At 42.0% G+C, this 16,522-nt stretch overlaps 1 protein-coding gene across 2 annotated transcripts in view; it reads left to right on the forward strand.

Annotated features, from left to right (window-relative positions):
- Positions 1-16,522, forward strand: part of LOC143276572 (WD repeat-containing protein 37-like) — a 39,431-nt gene that overhangs the window by 4,609 nt on the left and 18,300 nt on the right. The window contains exons 1-5 of one of the 2 annotated variants that reach the window (XM_076581162.1): positions 2,517-2,633; positions 6,411-6,770; positions 9,640-9,710; positions 11,843-11,962; positions 14,771-14,959. In XM_076581162.1, the coding sequence (XP_076437277.1) occupies positions 6,667-6,770; positions 9,640-9,710; positions 11,843-11,962; positions 14,771-14,959 (484 nt within the window). In that variant the 5' untranslated portion in view covers positions 2,517-2,633; positions 6,411-6,666. Of the gene's footprint in view, positions 1-2,516; positions 2,634-6,410; positions 6,771-9,639; positions 9,711-11,842; positions 11,963-14,770; positions 14,960-16,522 lie in introns of those variants that run through there. The other variant, XM_076581161.1, reaches the window with a different exon arrangement.

The following is a 16,522-nucleotide window of genomic DNA, read 5'->3' on the forward strand; positions in this document are numbered from 1 at the left end:
AGAATAAAGCAATCTATGTATGATAGTCTGTTGTGTTGGACTATGACCATCAGAACAGCAGAGGAGGCAACTGTTATCCCAGACTATCTGGGCTAGAATCTGATTATAGTGGAGAGTGTCTTGCCCATGTTACATTCCTACTCTCTCAGCCTTGAGGGTTTTAGGACAGTCGGCGTTGGGAATGGTTCCCACAGGCCAACTAGCCCCCAAAAGCAATCTACAGAATAAGCCTAAGATACGGACAAATGACATTCACATACATTGAAAGCCAAAATACTTAGCTACAGAGAAAGGAACTTCTAGAATAACCAAAGACATGACATTCATAACACAAAAGCCAGTACACCCAGGTGTTGAATAACGCAATCAATGTAATAACTCAGCAAACAAAAGGTTAAGAAAAATAAGATTCACACACATTGAAAGCCAAAACACTTAGCAATAGAATAAATTAATCTGTACAACAGCCAAAGACAGAAATATCATTCACAGGAAAGAAAAAAAAAAGGCAAAGTGCTTATGTGTAGCATGAACCAATCTATAGTAAAATCAAAGCATAGCTGTACTATAAACTATATATATAATAAAGCATTCTGAAGCATAGCTGTACTGTAAAGTATTCTGAAGCATAGCTGTACTGTAAGCATTCTAAACATAGCTGTACTGTAAAGCATTCTGAAGCATAGTTGTACTATGAAGCATTCTGAAGCATAGCTGTACTCTAAAGCAGTCTGAAGCATAGCTGTTACTATAAAGCAATCTGAAGCACAGCTGTACTGTAAGCAATCAAGCACAGCTGTACTGTAAGCAATCTGAAGCACAGCTGTACTATAATTTATATAAAGCATTCTGCAGCATAGCTGTACTGTAAGCATTCTGAAGCATAGCTGTACTGTAAGCATTCTAAACATAGCTGTAGTATAAAGCATTCTGAAGCATAGCTGTACTGTAAAGCATTCTGAAGCATAGCTGTTCTGTAAGCTTTCTGAAGCATAGCTCTACAGTAAAGCAGTCTACACATAGTTGTACTATAAAGCATTCTAAACATAGCTGTAGTATAAAGCATTTTGAAGCATAGCAGTACTGTGAGCATTCTGAAGCATAGCTGTACTGTAAAGCATTCTAAACATAGCTGTACTATAAAGCATTCTGTACATAGCTTTACTGTAAGCATTCTGAAGTATAGCTGTACTGTAAGCATTCTAAACATAGCAGTACTGTAAAGCATTCTAAACATAGCAGTACTGTAAAGCATTCTAAACATAGCTGTACTGTAAAGCATTCTAAACATAGCTGTACTGTAAGCATTCTGAAGCATAGCTGTACTGTAAAGCATTCTAAACATAGCTGTACTGTAAAGCATTCTGATACATAGCTGTACTGTAAGCATTCTGAAGCATAGCTGTACTGTAAGCATTCTGAAGCATAGCTGTACTATAAAGCATTCTAAACATAGCTGTACTGTAAGCATTCTGAAGCATATCTGTACTGTAAAGCATTCTAAACATAGCTGTACTATAACGCATTCTGTACATAGCTTTACTGTAAGCATTCTGAAGTATAGCTGTACTGTAAGCATTCTGAAGCATAGCTGAACTGTAAATCATTCTGAAGCATATCTGTACTGTAAATCATTCTGAAGCATAGCTGTACTATATATAAAGCATTCTGAAGCATAGCTGTACTGTAAAGCATTCTAAACATAGCTGCACTGTAAAGCATTCTGAAACATAGCTGTAATGTAAAGCATTCTGCAGCATAGCTGTACAGTAAGCATTCTGAAGTATAGCATGAAGGCCTTTTTCCAGGACGTCTCTCCAGATACTCTTTTATCAGATCCTGAAGGTACTCATTATCTTCAACTTGATTAGAATTCTTTCATGGTAATGAATGAATGAGTCTTTTTACTTTATTTTGAATATTTTTACCTTGATTAGAATTTTCATGTGGATTGAAAAAGATATGGGTGAATTAGTCTGTATACATTATTTTTGATATTTTTAGCTTGGTTAAGAATTTAAAGTGGTCAGAGCTAAATCAGTAAATGTGAGTGAACTGGTCTTTTTGACATTGTTTTAATTGACCTTTTTAGCATTTTTGTGGGTTCTGTTTGACTAATTTTTAGAGTGTTGAGTCCTGAAATAGCTGCTTTGGGGCCTGCAACATTTGATTTGATTTGAACCATTGATTGAAATAACGTTCACACAACAAAAGCCAAAAGCTCCCAGTCAACTTGTGTAGTGAAGAAAACTGGCAGAGCAAGGTACACTTCAGAGACTGCCGTGAGAGTTTGAACAGATTCATACACTGCTTGACAGGTAATCAATGCCACTTTACACCGCAGTTCCGTTGGTTTGTTTTGTTGTGTTTGTTTGTTTGTTGTTGGTTGTGTTGTGTTGTGTTGTGTGTGTGTGTGTTGTGTGTTGTGTTGTGTGTGTGTGTTGTGTTGTGTGTGTTGTGTGTGTGTGTGTGTTGTGTTGTGTGTGTGTGTTGTGTTGTGTTGTGGTGTGGTGTGTGTGTGTGTGTGTGTGTGTGTGTGTTTTGCCAATCAGCCAGGTAAAATGAGAAGGGAGAGACGCAGGCGGTTCTGCCTTTCGTCAATGGTGTAACATGTATTGTGCTATTTTGCCGAGGTAGGAAATTACACGTTTTTTTGCTGTAGGGAAATTACACTTTTTTTTCTTTTTCTTTTTTTGTTGTTGTTATTCATGCTGTTTTGTTGTAGGGAAATAACACATTTTTTTGTTGTTGCTGAAGGGAAATTACAGGCTTTTGTTGTTGGATGGAAATTGCACATTTTTGTTGTTGTAGGGAAATTACACGTTTCTGTTGTTGCTGTAGGGAAATTACATGTTTTTTGTTGTTGTTGTAGGCAGTTACATGATTTTTTGGGGTGTAGGGATTTTTTTTTTTATAGGTAAATTACATTTTTTTTTTCTTTTTTTTTTGTTGTAGGGAAATGTCATATCTTTTGTTGGTGTTGTTGTAGGAAAATTACATATCTTTGTTCTGGGGAAATTACATGTTTTTGTTGTTGTAGGGAAATTAAATGTTTTTTTTTTGGTTTGTTTTTTATTGTTGTAGGGAAATAACATGTTTTGTGTTGTTGAAGAAAGAAAGAAAAATGGTGGTGGTGCTATGTAGTGATCAGTGCACTCTCCTCATGGACAGCGGCCCAAATTTCACTCCGAGAAATCTGTTGTGACAAAAGCTAAAGAACGATACAACACATTTCTGTCTTGTTTTTATAGATTCTTTACACTTGTCTGCGTTTAAGCTTAGAAGCTTTGTTTACAAGCGTACATGCAAAGCGACAGGCTGTGTCCGGGTGTTTGCTTCATGTGTCAGCAACAGGACCTGTTGTTGTTGTTTTTTTTTGCTGCAGGTGCAAGCAGCAGGACATATTTCTTATGTCTTTTTTTACTTTTTTTTATTTTACTTTTTTTGTTGTTGCTTGGTCTTCATTTTACTCATTCATTCATTCTAATTGTCAGCAATAGGACATTTATGTATTTGTGTTGTCTTTTTTAATTAAAAAAAAAAGAAAAGATTTTTGTTGCTTGGTCTTCAGTCATTCAGAACTCCTTTTTTTTTTTTTCAATTCATTCATGTATTCAATTTTTTTAGCAATAAGTTGATGTGCAGAGATGCAGTTACATACCTTCAGCACACAGTCAGTCACATGCATGCAAACAAGTTTGTGTATTATGTATGCAAGCATGCACATGGGCTTAACTAATGTTGGTCTAACACCAGTGAAAAACAACAACAACAACAAAAAACATGATTAAAATGAAAAACAAATGTGCATGCCTGTGCACTCACATTTGTGCACTCACACACATAAATATACTACACACAATCATGACAAACACATTGAAAATCAAATTTACACGCATACAATCACTCCAAAATGCATCTCTCTCTCTCTCACACACACACATGCACACATAATCACACGTGCACACACACACACACACACACACACACAGAGTGTGTTTCTCAATATATTTCTACCACTGTCTGTCTGGCGCGCGCGTGCACACACACACACACACACACACACACAGTGTGTTTCTCAGTATATTTCTACCACTCTCTGTCTGGCACACACACACACACACACACACACACACACACACACACACACAGAGTGTGTTTCTCAGTATATTTCTACCACTGTCTGTCTCTCTCTCTCTCTCTCTCTCTCTCTCACACACACACACACACACACACACACACACACACACACACACACACACACAACACACACACAGAGTGTGTTTCTCAGTATATTTCTACCACTGTCTGTCTGTCTGTCTGTCTGTCTGTCTGTCTGTCTCTCTCTCTCTCTCTCTCTCTCTCTCTCTCTCTCTCTCACACACACACAGAGTGTATTTCTCAGTATATTTCTACCACTGTCTGTCTGGCACACACACACACACACACACACACACACACACACACACAGAGAGAGAGTGTGTTTCTCAATATATTTCTACCACTGTCTGTCTCTCTCTCTCTCTCTCACACACACACACACACACACACACACACACACACACACAGAGTGTGTTTCTCAGTATATTTCTACCACTGTCTGTCTGTCTGTCTGTCTGTCTGTCTGTCTGTCTGTCTGTCTCTCTCTCTCTCTCTCTCTCTCTCTCTCTCTCTCTCACACACACACACACACACACACACACACACACACACACACACACAGAGTGTGTTTCTCAGTATATTTCTACCACTCTCTGTCTGGCACACACACACACACACACACACACACACACACACAGTGTGTTTCTCAGTATATTTCTAGCACTGTCTGTCTGTCTGTGTGACAGGTCTGGTAGCCCTTTCATCCCTGATTACTTTATCAGACTGTGTGCCACACACACACACACACACACACACACACACACACACACACACACACACACAGACACACAGTGTGTTTCTCAGTATATTTCTACTACTGTCTGTCTGTGTGATTACTTTATCAGATGCTGTGTGCCAAGACTACAGATGAGAGAGTGTGTGTGTGTGCGTGCTTGGTGTGTTTGCATGTTAGAGTAGTTTTTTTGGGGTGGTTGGTTGGTTGGTTGTTTTGTTTTTGAATGCCTACTGTTTTGTTGGATATGAACCAGCCAGGGCACTGTGTTAAGTTCTTACTGGTTTGGTTTTTTTTTTTAGATCCTGGTTCTATTTTAGTTTTGTGGAGTGTGTTTGTGTGTCTTTATGTTTGTTTGTGTGTTTGTGTCTGTGTCTGTGTCTTTGTCTGTGAGTGTGTATGCATTGTGTGTTATTAGTTAGTGTTATGTGTGTGTGTGTGTGTGTGTGTGTGAACATGTGTGAGTGTGTGTGTGTGTGTGTGTGTGTGTGTGTGTGTGTGTGAACATGTGTCAGTGTGTGTGTGTGTGTGTGTGTGTGTGTGTGTGAACATGTGTGAGTGTGTGTTTGTGTGTGTGTGAACATGTGTGTGTGTGTGAACATGTGTGAGTGTGTGTGTGTGTGTGTGTGTGTGAACATGTGTGAGTGAGTGAGTGTGTGTGTGTGAGTGTGTGTTTGTGTGTGTGTGAACATGTGTGAGTGTGTGTTTGTGAACATGTGAGTGTGTGTGTGCGTGTGAACATGTGTGTGTGTGTGAACATGTGAGTGTGTGTGTGTGGTTGTGTTTGTGAGTGTGTGTGTGTGTGAACATGTGAGTGTGTGTGTGTGTGGTTGTGTGTGTGAGTGTGTGTGTGTGTGTGTGTGTGTGTGTGTGTGTGTGTGTGTGTGTGTGTGTGTGAACATGATTTTTTCCAGTTGAAACAAAACACAGCCCTATCCTCCCACACTTTGAACTGCCCAGTGGGGAATGCTGAAGGTTTCACGTCCTCTTTCACCCTTCCCCTCCCCTCCTCCCATTGGACCCAGCCATCTTCTTTCTTCACCCACCCACACACACCCACGCACACACACCCACTCATACACACACACACACCCAAACACACACACCCACACATACACACACACTCAGACAAACACCCACACACAGAGAAACACACACACACACACACACACACACACGTGCACACACGCTCGCACACACGTGCACACACACGCATGCACACACACACACACACATACACACACATACACACACACACACACACACATACATACGCACGCACGCGCGCACACACACACACACACACACACACACACACACACACACACACACACACACAAACATACACACATACACACACGCGCGCGCACGCACATGTCCCATTTCCCCACAACGTACCCACCACCCCAATCAGAGTAAAAAGGCTGAGTGCAGATAACTTGCATTGTGTTGAAGGACCCTGTGAGAATAGAGACACCCCTTCCAACCACCCATCCATTTTTCATGATGTCAACAGACCACCTTGCTGGCTGACTGCGAGGACCGCACGCCTTCAGTGACACAGTGCCGATCATTGGACACCCTCCCCCCACCTACCACATCCCCATCAACCACCACCACCACCACCACCATCGCCACCATCGCCCGCTTCACCAAAGAATGCCTGTAGGTGCTTCGGGTCCTAAGCAACGGCAGCCACATCAACAACAGCAGCAGCAGCAGCAGTGGTGTTGTGCGTGGCGGTGAGGTGGGGAGGTGGAAGGGGGAGGTAGATGCGGCGCCATCGCAGCCACACGGATGGGGGACGCCCTGTGACGGCCCTGCGGAGTTACCGGGAGGAGATGGATGGGGAGGGGGCGCTGCCCTCTGCCGTCAGGTGGGTGTGTGACGCTCACAGACACGCACATGTATATGTACGTACACACACATACAACACACACAGAGAGACACACACACACATGTGTATGTACGTACACACACACACAACACACACACAGACACACACGTGTGTACGTTCGCATACATACAACACAGTGAGAGAGACACACGTGTGTATGTACACACACGTTCAACACACACATAGACACACACAGGTGTATGTACACACACATTCAACACACACATAGACACACACAGGTGTATGTACACACACATTCAACACACACACAGACACATGTGTATGTACACACTCATACAACACACACAGACAAACACATGTGTACATGCACACACATACAGCATACACACACAGAGACACACACATGCGTACATACACATGCATACAACACACACACACACACAGACATAAACATGTGTACGTGCACACACATGCAACACACTCAAACACACACACACACACACACACACACACACACACACACACACACACACACACACACATAGTTGCTAGCACTCACATTTTCACACACACACTACACACACATACACTTTGCGCACTACACACACTCAGTCACACACAACACTCAACACACCCTCTATACACACACTACACACACACACTAAGTTTTCAGCTTTTTTGCAGGCTATCAAGCATGCATGTCTTGATTTATTTATCAATATATTTATTTCACTTGCATAACCAGCTTAAGCACTTTGCTATCCGCCTTGGAAGCAAGAGAATCTGAGCGCGCTGGTTCGAATCACGGCTCAACCACTGATATTTTCTCCCCCTCCACTAGACCTTGAGTGCTGGTCTGACAGGCGCAATAGCCGAGTGGTTAAAGCGTTGGACTGTCAATCTGAGGGTCCCGGGTTCGAATCACGGTGATGGCGCCTGGTGGGTAAAGGGTGGAGATTTTTCCGATCTCCCAGGTCAACATATGTGCAGACCTGCTAGTGCCTGAACCCCCTTCGTGTGTATATGCAAGCAGAAGATCAAATACGCACGTTAAAGATCCTGTCATCCATGTCGGCGTTCGGTGGGTTATGGAAACAAGAACATACCCAGCATGCACACCCCCGAAAAACGGAGTATGGCTGCCTACATGGTGGGGTAAAAACGGTCATACACGTAAAAGCCCACTCGTGTGCATACGAGTGAACGTGGGAGTTGCAGCCCACGAACGCAGAAGAAGAAGAAGAGTGGTGGTCTGGACACTAGTCATTCGGATGAGACGATAAACCCGGGTCCCATGTGCAGCATGCACTTAGCACACATGAAAGAGGCATGGTGCTGAAGGCTGGATATTGATTGGTCCCCTCACTCTTCCACATGTTCACTTAACTGTTAACACTTTTTTTTTTTTTTTTTTTTTTTGCTGCCCCAACATCTGCACCGTTTCAGTGGCATTACTCCCACGCCGCTCATTTAGATTCCCCCATACACGGCCACACCCAGGTTCGTCCATCGCAGTTCCAGTGTCGGCAGTCCACAGGGAACCATCGATGTTAGGTCGCCAGGAGGCCACACACCAGAGGAGACCCTGCATTGCTGCTGAGTCACTTCGGTGGTGTTCAGTGGTGCCTGTTCTGTTTTAACGTACTTAGGACACCACCTACTAAGCCCCCTACTAACGACAATAATGGCTTAGTCGCGGAGCCAGACTGAGTGAGCGTCCCTCCCTAACTGTTAACACTTCGTGATGAAGTTACTGGTCAGTGGGCATTGATTCTCATACTCTCCCACATGTACTTCGATGAAGTTACTGGTCAGTGGGCATTGATTCTCATACTCTCCCACATGCTAACTTAACACTTAGTGATGAAGTTACTGGTCAGTGGGCATTGATTCTCATACTCTCCCACATGCTAACTTAACACTTGGTGAGGTAGAAACAAAAGATCGACAGACACTGATTTTCTCACGCTCTCACATGCTGACTTCAAATCCACTTCAATAGGAAAAACAAATAAAACTGCGCGCAGGAAAAAATACCAAAAAAAAAAAAGGGGGGGGGGGGGGGTGGCGTTGTAGTGTAGCGACGTGCTCTCCCTGGGGAAGGCAACCCGAATTTCACCCAGAGAAATCGGTTGTGACAAAAAAAAAAAAAAAAAAGAGAGAGAGAGAAATACAAAATTCGGAATACAAAATTATGGCCATTAGAGCTGTGAATTTAAATCCACTGTGTAAAGGGCTGGGCATAGAATGCTGGGGCCCAGTTCTCACCTTCCAAAGTCTATTAACCGTTTACAGGTTATTATTCACACCTGGATGGACTGAGGAAAATCTGAGTATTGTTTTGCAGTACAAGAGTGTGTGGAAGAACATATGCCATTGTTTTACAGTGCAAGAGTGTGTGGAACTGGAAGAACATATGTCATTGTTTTGCAGTGCAGCAGTGTGTGGAAGATTTTTTTTTATTATTATTTTTTTTTTTTTTTTATTCTATGTCATTTTATTTTTATTATTTTTAAAATTTTATTTTATTTTATTTTATTTTTATAATTTGTTTATTTATTTATTTATTTTTGATTATGATTTATTTATTTATTTATTTTATTTTATTTTATTTTATTTTTTCTCAAGGCCTGACTAAGCACGTTGGGTTATGCTGCTGGTCAAGCATCTGCTTGGCAGATGTGGTGTAGCGTATATGGATTTGATCGAACGCAGTGACGCCTCCTTGAGCTGCTGATACTGATACTGAGTAAAGTGCCCTTCCCAAGCACACAACACTATACCGAAGCCCTGTGTTTTCAATCAAGCTGAAATGTCTGCAGCCAAAGATGTTTCCATCATGAAATAAGACAGTGTATTGTGAATTGTGAATTTGGTTTGTGTGCAGGGAAAGGCTGTTTGACCTTTTTGCACAGATAGAGAAGGAGTTTGAAAACTTGTATGCTTCCAATCTTGCTTGTAAGTATTCAATGTGTGTGTGTGTGTGTGTGCTGTGTGTTGTGTGTGTGCTGTGTGTGTGTGTATGTGTTGATATGTATGTGTGTGTGCAGGGATATGTATTAGAATTTTGTGTTGTCCCTGTTTTATTAACGTATTCAGTGCATGATTTGTAGATTATTTCACAAACAAAAACAAAATTATTTGCACAAACACATGCATGCAAACATGCATGTACTCACACACACATATACATACAAACACACACACATTTACATTCACATGCTCACACATGCACACACACATGCACACACACATGCAGCATATGCAGACACAGACAGACGCTCTCTCAAATGCACATGTTCACTCATATGCATGAACAAGCAGATAACTCCATTTCTTTATAATAATGTGTGGAAGAACATATGTCATTGTTTTGCAGTACAAGAACGTGTAGAATATATGTCATTGTTTTGCAGTGCAAGAGTATGTGGAAGATTTATCATTGTTTTGCTGGACAAGAGCGTGTAGAAGAACATATGTCATTATTTTGCAATGCAAGAGCGTGTGGAAGAAGATATATCATTGTTTTGCAGTACTAAAGTGTGTAGAAGAATCTGTCATTGTTTTGCTGTACAAGAGTGTATAGAAGAACATGTCATTGTTTTGCAATGCAAGAGCGTGTGGAAGAAGATGTATCATTGTTTTGAAGTACAAGAGCGTGTGGAAGAACATATGTTATTGCTCTGCAGTTCAAGAGCGTGTGGACGAACATATGTCATTGTTATGCAATGCAAGAGCGTGTGGAAGAAGATGTATCATTGTTTTGAAGTACAAGAGCATGTGGAAGAACATATGTCATTGTTTTGCAGTACAAGAGCATGTGGAAGAACATATGTCATTGTTTTGCAATACAAGAGTGTGTGGAAGAACATATGTCATTGTTATGCAATGAAAGAGCGTGTGGAAGAAGATACATATCATTGTTTTGCAGTACAAGAGCATGTGGAAGAACATATGTCATTGTTTTGCAGTGCAAGAGCATGTGGAAAAACATATGTCATTGTTTTGCAATACAAGAGGGTGTGGAAGAACATATATCATTGTTTTGCAGCACAAGAGTGTGTCGAAGAACATATGCCATTGTTTTGCAATACAAGAGGGTGTGGAAAAACATATATCATTATTTTGCAACGCAAGAGCATGTGGAAGAAGATGTATCATTGTTTTGCAGTACAAGAGCGTGTCGAAGAACATATGCCATTGTTTTGCAATACAAGAGCATGTGGAAGAAGATATATATCGTTTTGCAATACAAGAGTGTGTGGAAGAAGATGTATCATTGTTTTGCAGTACAAGAGCGTGTCGAAGAACATATGCCATTGTTTTGCAATACAAGAGTGCGTGGAAGAACATATGTCATTGTTTTGCAGTACAAGAGCATGTGGAAGAACATATGTCATTGTTTTGCAATACAAGAGTGTGTGGAAGAACATATGTCATTGTTTTGCAGTTCAAGAGCATGTGGAAGAACATATGTCATTGTTTTGCAATACAAGAGTGTGTGGAAGAACATATGTCATTGTTTTACAATGCAAGAGCGTATGGAAGAACATATATCATTGTTTTGCAATGCAAGAGCGTGTGGAAGAACATATGTCATTGTTTTGCAATGCAAGAGCATGTGGAAGAAGATATATCATTGTTTTGAAGTACAAGAGTGTGTGGAAGAACATATGTCATTGTTTTGCAATACAAGAGCGTGTGGAAGAACATGTGTCATTGTTTTGCAATGCAAGAGTGTGTGGAAGAAGATATATCATTGTTTTGCAGTACAAGAGCGTGTGGAAGAACATATGTCATTGTTTTGCAATACAAGAGCGTGTGGAAGAACATGTGTCATTGTTTTGCAATGCAAGAGTGTGTGGAAGAAGATATATAATTGTTTTGCAGTACAAGAGCATGTGGAAGAACATATGTCATTGTTTTGCAATGCAAGAGCGTGTGGAAGAAGATACATCATTGTTTTGCAGTACAAGAGCGTGTGGAAGAACATATGTCATTGTTTTGCAATACAAGAGTGTGCGGAAGACAAAATGTAATTGTTCTGCAGTACAAAAGCATGTGGAAGAGCATAGGTCATTGTTTTGCAGTGCAAGATCGTGTGGAGACGCTGTCAGAGCGACTGGAGACATGCAGTTCAGCTGGGGATGAGAAAGCATCGAGGGAGCGTCCAGAGGACGTCACCGACTTTGGTTCCAAGACCAAGAGAGGTCAGAGGATGTGGGTAGTGTGGATGGGGGTGGGGTGGTGGTGGTGTTGGGTTTGGGTGGTTCTGTTTGCATCAAGATAATGAAGATGATGACGCAAAGTGTGTGTTGATCAGCAGCAGCCGTTGTCGTGACAGGCAAGTCAGCTGGGTTAGAAGATCAGTGATGATGATGATGATGACAGTGATTATGGAGATGATGATAATGATGTCCTCATGACAGGCAGTCAGGTAACGGTGGACCAGGAGATCAAGACGACGACAGTGATGATGAGGACAATGTTGCTGATGATGACAAAGATGATGATTATGATGAAGATGGTGACAATGATGATGATGATGATGATCCTGATGAAAATGATGATTATGATGAAGATGGTGACAATGATAAAGATGATGATGATGATGACAGTGATGTTCCCATGACAGGCAAACAGTTGACGGTGGGCCAGAAGATCAAGATGATGACAATGATGATGGTGATGATGATGATAATTATGATGACAGTGATGTCCTTATGACACCCATGACAGGCAGTCAGCTAATGGTGGTCCAGATCAAGACAAAGATAGTGATGATGATGACAATGACGATGTTGATGACAAAAATGGTGATGACGATGATGATGATGATGACAGGTGATCAGTTAACAGTGGGCCAGAAGATTAAGACGACAGTGATGATGATTATGGTTTTGACGACGACAATGATGTCCCCATTGGCAGGCAGTCAGCTGATGGTGGGCCAGAAGAACACGATGACAACAATGACGATGATGACGGCGACAGTGATGATGACAATGATGATGCTGACAATGACATCCCCATGACAGGAAATCAGCTAACAGTGGGCCAGAAGATGAAGATGACAACAGTGATGATGACAGTGACAATGATGATGACAGTGACGACAATAAATGAATAATGATGATGATGATGACAATGACATCCCCATGACAGGAAATTAGCTAACGGTGGGCCAGAAGATCAAGACGACGACAGTGATGATGACAGTGACGATGATGATGACGATGATGATGACAATGACATCCCCATGACAGGCAGCCAGCTAACGGTGGGCCAGAAGATCAAGACGACTACAGTGATGATGACAATGACAATGATGATTACAATGATGACAGTAATGATGACAATGATGATGATGCTGACAATGACATCCCCTTAAAAGGAAATCAGCTAACAGTGGGCCAGAAGATCAAGACGGCGACAGTGATGATGACAATGACGATGATGATGACAATGGTGATGACAATAAATGAATAATGATGATGATGATGACAATGACATCCCCATGACAGGAAATTAGCTAACGGTGGGCCAGAAGATCAAGACGACGACAGTGATGATGACAGTGACGATGATGATGACAATGATGATGATGACAGTGACGCTGACAATGACATCCCCATGACAGGCAGCAAGCTAATGGTGGGCCAGAAGATCAAGACGACTACAGTGATGATGACAATGACAATGATGATTACAATGATGACAGTAATGATGACAATGATGATGATGCTGACAATGACATCCCCTTAAAAGGAAATCAGCTAACAGTGGGCCAGAAGATCAAGACGACGACAGTGATGATGACAATGACGATGATGATGACAATGGTGATGACAATAAATGAATAATGATGATGATGATGACAATGACATCCCCATGACAGGCAGCCAGCTAACGGTGGGCCAGAAGATCAAGACGACAACAGTGATGATGACAATGACGATGATAACAGTGACGACAATAATGATGACAATGATGGCAATAATGATGACAGTGATGCTGACAATGACATCCCCATGACAGGCAGCCAGCTGACGGTGGGCCAGAAGATCAAGACGACAACAGTGATGATGACAATGACGATGATAACAGTGACGACAATAATGATGACAATGATGGCAATAATGATGACAGTGATGCTGACAATGACATCCCCATGACAGGCAGCCAGCTGACGGTGGGCCAGAAGATCAAGACGACAACAGTGATGATGACAATGACGATGATAACAGTGACGACAATAATGATGACAATGATGGCAATAATGATGACAGTGATGCTGACAATGACATCCCCATGACAGGCAGCCAGCTGACGGTGGGCCAGAAGATCAAGACGACAACAGTGATGATGACAATGACGATGATAACAGTGACGACAATAATGATGACAATGATGGCAATAATGATGACAGTGATGCTGACAATGACATCCCCATGACAGGCAGCCAGCTAACGGTGGGCCAGAAGATCAAGACGACAACAGTGATGATGACAATGACGATGATAACAGTGACGACAATAATGATGACAATGATGGCAATAATGATGACAGTGATGCTGACAATGACATCCCCATGACAGGCAGCCAGCTGACGGTGGGCCAGAAGATCAAGACGACAACAGTGATGATGACAATGACGATGATAACAGTGACGACAATAATGATGACAATGATGGCAATAATGATGACAGTGATGCTGACAATGACATCCCCATGACAGGCAGCCAGCTGACGGTGGGCCAGAAGATCAAGACGACAACAGTGATGATGACAATGACGATGATAACAGTGACGACAATAATGATGACAATGATGGCAATAATGATGACAGTGATGCTGACAATGACATCCCCATGACAGGCAGCCAGCTGACGGTGGGCCAGAAGATCAAGACGACAACAGTGATGATGACAATGACGATGATAACAGTGACGACAATAATGATGACAATGATGGCAATAATGATGACAGTGATGCTGACAATGACATCCCCATGACAGGCAGCCAGCTAACGGTGGGCCAGAAGATCAAGACGACGTACAAAGCATCGACCAGCAAGCTGGTGTCCAGTTTCCGTGCCCCCAACACGGCCTACTCCCTGGTGCGGGCCTACAGGGGTCACCGTGACGGGGTCTGGGAGGTCAGCGTGTCGCCACCCTGCCACCAGGTCATCGGCACCGCATCCGCTGGTGAGGGGGGTGTGTGTGTGGGGGGGGGGGGTGTTCGTAGAGGGGCCTGAGGTGGGGTAATGATATGGATGCTTATAAATATAAGTATCCATGTCATAATCTTAATATTACCCCATTTATATTGCCGCTTTATATATAGCCTGTCCTTAGTCAGAGACCAAGCTCTAAGCACTTTACAAACACGGAATCATTTACATAACAGGGCTGCCTACCTGGGTAGAGCCGACTGACTGGAGCCATTGGGCGCTCATTATTTGTTTTCTGTATCATTCAATCAGGTTCCAGTCACACATATGTACACACACATACAGATATTTCACGTGTATGACGGTTTTATTTTATTTAGCCTGCCATGTAGGCAGCCATACTCCATTTTGGGGTGTGCATGGTGGGTATGTTCTTGTTTCCATAACCCACCGAATGCTGACATGGATTACAGGATCTTTAACGTGTGTATTTGATCTTCTGCTTGCATATACACATGAAGGGGGTTCAGGCACTAGCAGGTCTGCACATGTTTTTGACCTGTGAAATCAGAAAAATCTCCACCCATTACCCACCAGGTGTAATGATGATCAAACTTGGGGGAAACTTGGCTGAGAATTCAGCACTCTAACCATTTGATGATAATGATGATGGTGATAATGATAATAATAATAATAACAGTATTTATATCCGTTCATCTGACTCGAACGCTGCCTTTCACTCTTCACTAAAAACTCATCTTTTAAAGAGGTTTTTGATTGGCTAAGAGCCCCCCACCCCCACCACCCCGAAAGCGGAGTATGGCTGCCTACATGGCAGGGTAAAAACGGTCATACACGTAAAAGCCCACTCGTGTACATACGAGTGAACGTGGGAGTTCCAGCCCACGAAGAAGAAGAGGCGAAGAGCGGACCGGGCAAGACGGGTGGTCTTTTCACTGTTAGACAAGATAAGGTAAGATAAGATAAGATAGAATAACTTTATTATCTCCAACTGGAGAAATTTGGTCAGGTGCATTATCACAACATAGACAAGTAAACAACATGGGGACCATAACTGTAAAAGTCAACAACAGCTTTTACGAATATTATGAAGATACAAATGTAAAAAATATCACATATACCGTTTCATACATACATCCACACACTGCAGGTAATAACTAGTATTCTTAATGTAAAAACAGAAAGAATTAAGAAACATTATTTGACTATAATTATAAACATATCCTACTATACTGCACATTGATTATAATAGACAGATAAGAATAAAGATAAATTGCGGAAAACTGCAACCAGATAAGCAGCACACACCCGCACCCATCCACCCCCCACCCACCCCACACACGCGGATTACTTGATTAAACAAGAGTAATAAACATACGTTCTCAAATAAAAGCATTTCACATATTCGCTTTTAAAAACATTGCAATTAATTATTACATCGTAATTATTAACAGAAATATATTTAGAATATGGACGTGGAATATAGCCGCGCGAAATTTGGTCAAGCAGAGCAAACCGATTGGCCTAGTTTGCATCAGTTTGACATGGTACAGTGTATGTATCACCAGAGATGGGA

This window comes from Babylonia areolata, chromosome 32 (assembly GCF_041734735.1).
Source record: "Babylonia areolata isolate BAREFJ2019XMU chromosome 32, ASM4173473v1, whole genome shotgun sequence".
Lineage (NCBI taxonomy): Eukaryota > Metazoa > Mollusca > Gastropoda > Neogastropoda > Buccinidae > Babylonia > Babylonia areolata.